This window comes from Nilaparvata lugens, chromosome 2 (assembly GCF_014356525.2).
Source record: "Nilaparvata lugens isolate BPH chromosome 2, ASM1435652v1, whole genome shotgun sequence".
Taxonomy (NCBI): domain Eukaryota; kingdom Metazoa; phylum Arthropoda; class Insecta; order Hemiptera; family Delphacidae; genus Nilaparvata; species Nilaparvata lugens.
The window spans coordinates 91,332,858-91,342,539 of record NC_052505.1 but is presented as its reverse complement, the minus strand read 5'-3'; the positions used below and the strand labels follow the sequence as shown (position 1 = coordinate 91,342,539).

The 9,682-nt window shown below is 34.2% G+C and overlaps 1 protein-coding gene across 1 annotated transcript in view; it reads right to left on the bottom strand.

Annotated features, from left to right (window-relative positions):
* LOC111049176 (protein lin-10-like) overlaps positions 1 to 616 on the bottom strand; it is a 106,263-nt gene extending 105,647 nt beyond the window's left edge. Inside the window, 1 exon segment of the mRNA XM_039420256.1 lies at positions 587 to 616. Within this exon segment, the coding sequence (XP_039276190.1) occupies positions 587 to 616 (30 nt within the window).
* Positions 617 to 9,682: the final 9,066 nt, after the last annotated feature.

Below are 9,682 nucleotides of genomic sequence, written 5' to 3'. Positions count from 1 at the left end.
TAGTTTTGGCTTTAAGAATATCCTTTCTCAATCATTCATATGAGTTGAGAATGATATTGATCTGTGAATGTATAAATATATAATAATGAATAAATAATTACCTTTGATTTTTTTTACTCTTCGCCAATTTCTATTTCATTCACACAAGCTCAAAATCACACCACTAATTCGGAGAGAAACAACAATATTAATCTAAAACAGTTTCTCTCTCCCGAATTTGGATTACTAGGTCAATGATTTAACGCCATTAAAATAAACCGTGTATTGTGTTTAAATCAATTTTAAAACAATAAAGTTTTATTTTTAATTGGCGTTAAATCAATTAAATCAAATTTTAACACAATACAAGTTTATTTTTATTGGCGTTAAATCAATTAAATCAAATTTTAACACAATACAAGTTTAATTTTTATTGGCGTTAAATCAATTGACCTTAGTCCAAATTCGGGAGAAACTGTTTTAGATTAATATTGTTGTTTCTCTCCGAATTATTGGTGTGATTTTGAGCTTGTTGTGAATGAATAAATTGGCGATGAGTAAAAAAATCAAAGGATACGGCAAGCTTTGTTGTTAGTTTTCTTTGTACGTTCGAACTGGACGCCATGTAGCTCTGCATGGTAAAACTACCAAGGAACGCTAAAAGTCTTTTCGTTTAACACCACACATTTTTCAAGTCGTTATTATTTGTAGTAGTACAATCAATGCCTTATATAGTAGGTAGTACAATTGATGATTCGACTTTCTGCTACTAGAAAGCTGTGAAGTGATTTTTGTAGTATTTTTGTGCGTGTGGCCGAGATTGAATGTTGGTTGGAGCCAACAATGTTTGTGCAGAAAGTTGCAAGAAACAAAACTACAGTAAGCACTCGAATTTATTCCGTATTTCTCAACCAGAGATACACAAATTGAATTCTGGTACAACCCAGTTATTCACTTTTCGACAACAAACTCTAGACCATTGTTACACTGCAAAAGAAACCGTTTTCCAAGCCAAATGTCAACAGCCGTTTCTTCTGAAAAGGCAGTATTTTTCACCAGCAGATGGCATAAAAGGTGCACGCTTTTTCAATCACAAGAAAAGTGGAGGTAGTGGCGCCTAATCGACTAGCTTAGTCGAAGATTGAAATTTACCGATCGGGCACGCCAGTAAAAACAAGGTCCAAGTTCAATATAATTTGCATTAGAGCCGGGTGACAATGTTTGAATATGGGGGTGGGGGTGTGCTGCTAAGGAGGTGTCAAAGGGGAAGGGGAGCCGACTGGTGAGCTCAGATAGGCGAGCGGCACAATAGAGATACAGCAGGGAACTTCATTCCGGAACAAAAGCTCTCCTTCTTCCTCCTGCTCTATGCGCCGCCACTCAACTCATAGCCAGATAGAAGTTAATTACATCTTCTGTTGCACGACGCTCCGGCGTCTTCCATACTATCGCTCGTTGAGCAAACATTACCTGGCGTTTTGCTAGTCGCGCTACACCACCGTAAAACGATGTAATGCACTACAATCTGATATGCTTTCAAGCATCCATTTGCCACCAGCCTACAGCCTAAGATAGAGTATATAGCTGTATACCATCCTTGCCTACAGCCTACCTCGTCCTATCGCTTTAACAAGCTGCCTTGTCTTATACAACCCGTGTTTGCCTTCTTGTTTCATTAAGCCAGAAATATTAGGCTTATCCATCCAATTAGTTTGATAAAAATGGGTCGGCTGTTGTACAAAACTTCTTTGATAATACCATAAAGGAAGCTTTATTGAGGAAATAAAGAGATAAAGGATAAAGTACTATTGATAAATGGCATCAACCATCTCAGACATACGTTATTAGATTTATTTTTGGACTACAGAGAGGTCTTCGTTATCATGGCAGTATATAATCAACATTGGTGTTGCTGTCCTTGTCTATCACTCGGCAAAGTATCCTTTTCTAGTTCCGCAACGGTGTCAGATCGTTTCTTAGCAATGTGGAAATCTATTGACAAAATTCAACATCTATAGATTATCATTCATCAATCAAAATTGTTTTATTTGTACTGCTGTTATTAGATTAAAAAATGTATTTCTTATTTTTAAAACTCGTGGCTGGAGCCACGGCTTCTTTTTCCAGTCACGCCAAAAACTATTGTATTTTAATGATTATTTTTATTTGTAAATATTTAATCTCAATTATGAAAATGTGGACTATCATTAAATCATTGAGAAATATATTTTCTTGATAAATATAATACGATAATGAACAGTTAATATTACATCATATAATACTACCGGTAATAATACCGGTATCAACCTGTACTATGTAGTGGCAAGGCAGAGATTTGGCAACGCTGTTATCCTATCTTTTTCCACTGCAATTATAACGTGAGCTCACTTGAGTTGGCCTATATGAATCAAATTTCGGGGGAGGAACCGTTTTGGAATGATATTTTACAATAATTAAGATGAAACATTTTGTTAATTAATTCTATATTGTTAAAAGACGATCTGGCAACAGAGCAAAGCGAGATAGAGATAGCGCTATCCGTTTTGTTGAATGATTGACAAGGATAGCAATACCATTGCTAATCAATCACTGCCATTATAACGTGGACCTCACTATACCATCACATTTAAAAATCCTTATTGATTCTAATTGAGAGATGAAAAGGATTCCAGGATTCAATAATAATCTTCTATCAACAGCGGATGTTATTCAAAGTAAATAATTACGGGCAGAATGAAAAATTGAAAATGATTCACAAACTTCCATGTTTACCAATGAGTGTTTACAAAAAGGAAAATTCATTCCTTTCCTCTTTCGCTCGTAAGCGTAGCCTATGTGAGTCTAGTTATAATTAGATTTATTTACTCAGGTAGCAGAGTTTAATCAGGATAATACTCGAGCAAGCAAGTTCCAGTAAACAGGAGCGCATTTAATCAATATCCCAGTGCTATGAAGGCGGAGTAATAACGTGAATGGGATTTTGCTATGTGCGTTATTTTTCCATGAGTTGTTTCCAGAACGTTACTAAAATATCCTTACAACTCTCTTACATCCAAGCTGAATAAGAGTATAAACAGAAGGTGTATGATAATCAATATTAATTAAGGCATGAGATACTTTCTATGTTGGAAATTCAACCTGGTATTTATTTATAAGTGAAGGCAAACGTTGTTGAATGATTCTAGTTGAAATATGTGGTACCAAAATAGCTCTTGAGCACTCATTATGTACATTATCAAAGACATTACGAACTGAAAATTAACTTTATTCTGTATTAAATATTACTACTTGAAAACCTCCTATCCATTAGTGAGAGTGAACATTTCTAGTTATTAAACTCCAACGGTGCATCCCGAAATAGCCTATAAAAGTTTGCTCACTTATAAGAAATTACATTGGATGTTATACGGCAAGGCAGAACATTCAACTATTCAATTACGTGTTTTCCATTGATGTTAATAACTTATACTGTACATAACTTGCAGAGCATCGAATCAATCAAGTTTAATATGAATATCATTTTTTTTAAACATGTATTTTTCAGGTTAAATTTGGAAACCGGGCACTTCGAGTTTCAATGGACAATAATTCTATCGAGCGGACTAAGTCGAATTGGGTTGACAGTGACAGTGAACAGTGAAAATATAATTTCCATAAGTTTTAATTACACTATTCTCGCTCAGCCCGGGCTAGTGAGTATGAATAATCCCATTAGAACTAGAGGGAATTATATTTTCACTTTGAATGAGAAAGACTAAGAAATTGTCAAAAAACCACTGATTTATTGATAATTAGAAAGACCAGTTTCGGTTATTACACCATTGTCAATCTAATTTCGGTGTAATAACCGAAACCGGTCTTTCTAATTATCAATAAATCAGTGGTTTTTGACAATTTCTTAGTCTTTTTCATTCGATATGAATAATTACCTATATGACATTATCAAAGCCATTATCGAACTGAAAATTAACTTTATTCTGTATTAAATATTACTACTTGAAAACCTCCTATCCATTAGTGAGAGTGAACATTTCTAGTTATTAAACTCCAACGGTGCATCCCGAAATATCCTATAAAAGTTTGCTCACTTATAAGAAATTACATTGGATGTTATACGGCAAGGCAGAACATTCAACTATTCAATTACGTGTTTTCCATTGATGTTAATAACTTATACTGTACATAACTTGCAGAGCATCGAATCAATCAAGTTTAATATGAATATCATTTTTTTTAAACATGTATTTTTCAGGTTAAATTTGGAAACCGGGCACTTCGAGTTTCAATGGACAATAATTCTATCGAGCGGACTAAGTCGAATTGGGTTGACAGTGACAGTGAACAGTGAAAATATAATTTCCATAAGTTTTAATTACACTATTCTCGCTCAGCCCGGGCTAGTGAGTATGAATAATCCCATTAGAACTAGAGGGAATTATATTTTCACTTTGAATGAGAAAGACTAAGAAATTGTCAAAAAACCACTGATTTATTGATAATTAGAAAGACCAGTTTCGGTTATTACACCATTGTCAATCTAATTTCGGTGTAATAACCGAAACCGGTCTTTCTAATTATCAATAAATCAGTGGTTTTTGACAATTTCTTAGTCTTTTTCATTCGATATGAATAATTACCACAATATCAACTTCTCAACTACACAAAAAGTATATTTTCACTGTTGTGGGCGAATCCAGCTTTATCAGAAGCCACAGTGATCCGTTCCGTTCAGCATCCACAGTTCAACTGGAAACTTGAAATTATTGTACGGTACTAATAATTACTGCAGCTTGAGATTTTCACAAGAAATTGAAAATAATTTTTTTAATTTCACAATTTGCCATCGAAATATGGGTGATATATATTGCAAGACATGACTATACCTTGTTATGTATAATCAAAAAGTAAATAAAGACAAGATTCTGTGTACAGAGTACATCAATGTTTATTTATTCATTAAAATTCCAATGTTTTTTACAACAATTCCAACATAGTTTTCAACTATTCCAACGTTGTTTTCAACAATTCCAACGTTGTTCCCAACTATTCCAATGTTGTTTGCAACAATTCCAACATTGTTTCCAACAATTCCAACGTTGTTTTTAACTATTCCAACGTTGAGAACGTTTTAACTATTCCCAACTATTCCAACGTTGTTTTTAACTATTCCAACGTTGTTCCCACCAATTCCAAAGTTGTTTTTAACTATTCCAACGTTGTTCCCACCAATTCCAAAGTTGTTTTTAACTATTCCAACGTTGTTTTCAACTATTCCAACCTTGTTTTCATCTATTCCAATGATTTTTTCAACTATTCCAATGTTGTTTCCAATAATTCCAACATTGTTTCCAACAATTCAAACGTTGTTTTTAACTATTCCAACGTTGTTCCCAACAATTCAAACGTTGTTTTTAACTATTCCATCGTTGTTCCCAACAATTCCAATGTTGTTTTCAACTATTCCAACGTTGTTTCCAACAGCTCCAACGTTGTTTTCAACTATTCCAACGTTGTTTCCAACAATTCCAACATTGTTTTCAACAATTCCAACATTGTTTTCAACAATTCCAACATTGTTTCCAACAATTCCAACATTGTTTTCAACAATTCCAATGTTGTTTTCAACTATTCCAACGTTGTTTTCAACTATTCCAACGTTGTTTTCAACTATTCCAACCTTGTTTTCAACTATTCCAACGTTGTTTCCAACAATTCCAACGTTTTTTCCAACAGTTCCAATGTTGTTTCACACTCGCTCTTCCCAACTCATCAATCCCAACTGCATCAGCTTATGTATTCACAGCGATACGAACGCTGAAAAATATTTTAAATCTCAAGCGATTTCAACGAATTGAAGCGTCTCAATTTCACTAGACGTAAAACTACCGATCTAAAATGAAATCTAAATTGCTATCCTCCTAATAGAACGGGAAACGCTGCTGCTCTATGCTGACGACGCAGAGCTGCAGGAATCGAATTAAAACTCTCGATTCAAAGCTTTCATCAAGAGCCGACTCTCTGTAGCAGAGCAGACTCTCTATAGCACATCACTCGCCTCCCGAATGAAACGTCATAGCGATTTATTCTCTCTCATCACTGCAATCCCGTTTGGAAAAAGTAATTCCAGAAAAGTGCTCCAGGACGAATCAGAGACTCAGCGTCAAAATAATAATTGTCTTGGAATATTTGAAATGCTAATTGCATAACCTTGTGCAAACGATCTGGCTCGACAATTCGAAATAATTGATCAATATCTTCTATTTGAGAATGTTCTTCTTAATTAAAATGATAGAAACTGAGAAGTATTCCCGTTGGAATTAGAAGGGAATCTGGGTATGGAGTCACCAAGAGAGAAGTATATCTGCATTGAATTTAGAAAGCCATTTATAAGATCACCTAGAGAGAAAATCTCAAAATTCGTTACTAATATATTCTACTGAAACGGTAGTAGGCTATTTTGATAGAATATTCTGTATTTTGTAATGCATTATTTATTTTTCTTTGAATGACGGTATTAGGCCGCCGCAAAGTAGACCCACGCTAATCAGCAACCCACGCCGTGGGATGTTTTGTAAACCATTGCTATAGAATTATTCATAATCAATCAGCTGACAAGTGGATTATTCATTGCATGTAGTACACAGATGTCTAGAGAAGCCTCTAGATTCGTGGATTAGCGTGGGTCTACTTTGTGGCGGGCCTTACCGTACAGAAAGCAAGTATGTCGTGAATACTTTCTCTATAGTATTTATTACCTATTCTAGTACTGATCTCAATAGTTGATTGATCAAAAAATAATTGATCAATAATGATAGTGAATTTATCAGTAATTCATTTATTCATTTTTATCAATTTATACAATAAGTACATTATCAAAATGATAGGGAGAGGAAAAATAATGTAGCTTTGTGCTATTCCTCTCCCAAGTTTGAATAACACATAGTCCCAAATAGGTCAAGTCTTATAGTTCTTCAATTCACAAAATTGTCAGTCCTCAAGTATTCTCACAAAGTAGATTTTCACATTTAGATGCTTCAAAACTAAACATAGAGGAAATATTTCACATTATTATAACTAAGATAGGAAATATTCACATATTGACTCAATTGAAACATTATGATAAATGCAAATTTGGACATTGATTAATCGGGTTTAAACAGCTTTGCGGAAAGCAACAGTAATCATTCCATTCTCACTCTCTAAATTGAACCCGTACAAATGTCATAAATATCATAGTGCAACACTGTAATGCAACTCTCGCAGATATGAGACTCTGTTATTGGTAGATATGGTAATATCTACTGTGGACTTGTTCGGGAGAGTATAAATATGGGCCCAAATCTAGTATCATTATTTGTAAATTTCTATGAACACATAATTATATACTCTTACACAAGTATTTTTCTTCACACAGAATGTGATAAGCATTAAAGTTTAGTGTTATTCAAGCATGATGTGGATGTTATCGGTGTTTTTCCAAAAAGCTTTCTTTAAATAGCCATTCTTTCTTTCTTATTGCTTTCTTTAAACGAACCATAAATAACTTACTACAACTAAATTCAATCGCACTAAAAACTTTCAAATTTTTCATAGCGTCAAAAACATAACCCACAAACAAGCAAGGAAATTGATCGAACCAGTCTTTTGATCGTGTTCAAATAATTTGATCGCCCGTTCGGCGGCAGTCAAACTTAACCATTGGTTTGACCGTGGTCAAACGTAACTGGTGTTGGTGGAACGAATTATTGCTGATTTGAACATAGGATAAATTTTAACCATGTTCAAATGCCTTGACCAAGGTTGGTGAAACAGGGCATAAATTAAATTCAAAATTCAAATTCAAATTCAAAATACCAGAGTAGTTCATCAATTTTCCAATCCAATCATTGTCTCATTACACTATCAGACGCTTAAAAATATTTCATCAGTCAATTGGTTGAAAGCTTTTTTCAACAATAGCTTTTGTGAACAATAGTTTCCTGAAGAATGTATTAATCAGATGAAGAACTTTGAACAAAATATGGAAGTTACTTATCAATTTCTACTAACCATTCGTTGTTGTCTCATAACAATATCAGATGCCACGACCACTTTTGTACAATAGAATCCTCTTCATGTTTGGGAAAATTGAAAATAGCATAAAATTGAAAAAAATCAACTTGACTTTCAAACTGTAATGAAAACTGAAAAGCGCCAGAATTTCTCCCTAAGAAAGATTGAACGAGGAGCGTTAAACCAATAACCAGCTGTCAGCGAAAAACTGCGGAAGTATACATTTTCCCCGAGAGTCAAGCCATTAGGTCGCAGAGGGAAATTTCTGTTATACGCGAAAAAAAGACGGAAGCATGAAATGAATTCGATTCTGTCCAAGAGCCGGTTGGTAATGAGCAGCGTCCGACAGTTAGTGTAACTGCAGAGTTCCACCGGGCCCATTAAAAATAAGACTGGTGAGTAGTGAGTATTCTGACCCAATAGTGTAGGCTGACACTGTGAACATTTTTTACAGAAGTAATTTCGGGCGGTTACTACGCAAAATGTCTGACAGCAGCAATAGAACTGTGCAGAGAAGCAATTAAGTGAATTAGTTGTTTTGTCGAGTACTTGGCGTTTTTTGAAGGCTGCATTTTATTGGTCTACATTCAGCGTGCCTCATTTCAAGTAGACTGCAATAGATTTATAGCTTCTATTAATATAACAAGTATTACAGTGAATAAAAGAAAATGAGAGCTTCATGATCTGATTTAAAAGTATATTTTGGAAGAATATAATATATAGAGAATATAATTGTATACTGTCGATACGTGCAATAGATATAGTCAAGATGCAAAATTCATGCAGTACAAGAATTGGGCGTAGGGCTGCAACCCGCAACACACAGATCAGAAAAATGAAAAGATCAGATTACAGTAGTGTGTGTAGTCACAGAAGAAGGAGCCTGTGGTAGAGTGTAGATCTACCGTACGGATTTATATGGTAGAGTGTAGATACATCCATAAACTGTAGGACATATTTTTTCTTAGCTTATTTAGGACAACATTGTGTAATGTGAATGGAATTGAAATATAACTGTATATATTGTACATGTTTTATTAGAAATCCATTAATATTATTATATTGAATCTCGTATGGTTTTTGTAGTGATCCATTATCCTATTATATTAAGCGAGCAATTTCTGTATTTATATGGTTATGTATGTCCAACGGATTTCGGAAACGGCTCAAAACGTACCAATCGACAGGCAATTAAATTTACTAAAAAAAAGTTATTCTTGTGAAGTTTTTATAAAACCAACGGTTTCTGAGTTATTTGAGAAAACATTTTTAAATAGCCGCCATTTTGTTTTATGTGTTTGAAAAATTATCATAATTTTTTTCTAGCTTTGTCTAGTTGTTATAAATGATCGTGCAAAGTTTCAATTTCGTATGTTCAACCATTATTTAGAAAAATAAGTGAAAAAACCAAATTGGCCGCTGTGTGAGTAACTGAAGACTTCCGTACAATTTAAATATGATATTTAGATATGTTTTTTACCCAGAAACAATGCCCTAGAGTATTGGTAGGGAGTTCACCCTGTATAGTGAACCCCGATTTAGTACATTATTTGAGCCGTCCCTTGAGATGTACCAAAGAGGTTCCACTGTAACCTTTATTAAACACAAAATCGATTAGAAAAATCCACAACTACCGCATGGAATTTTGAGA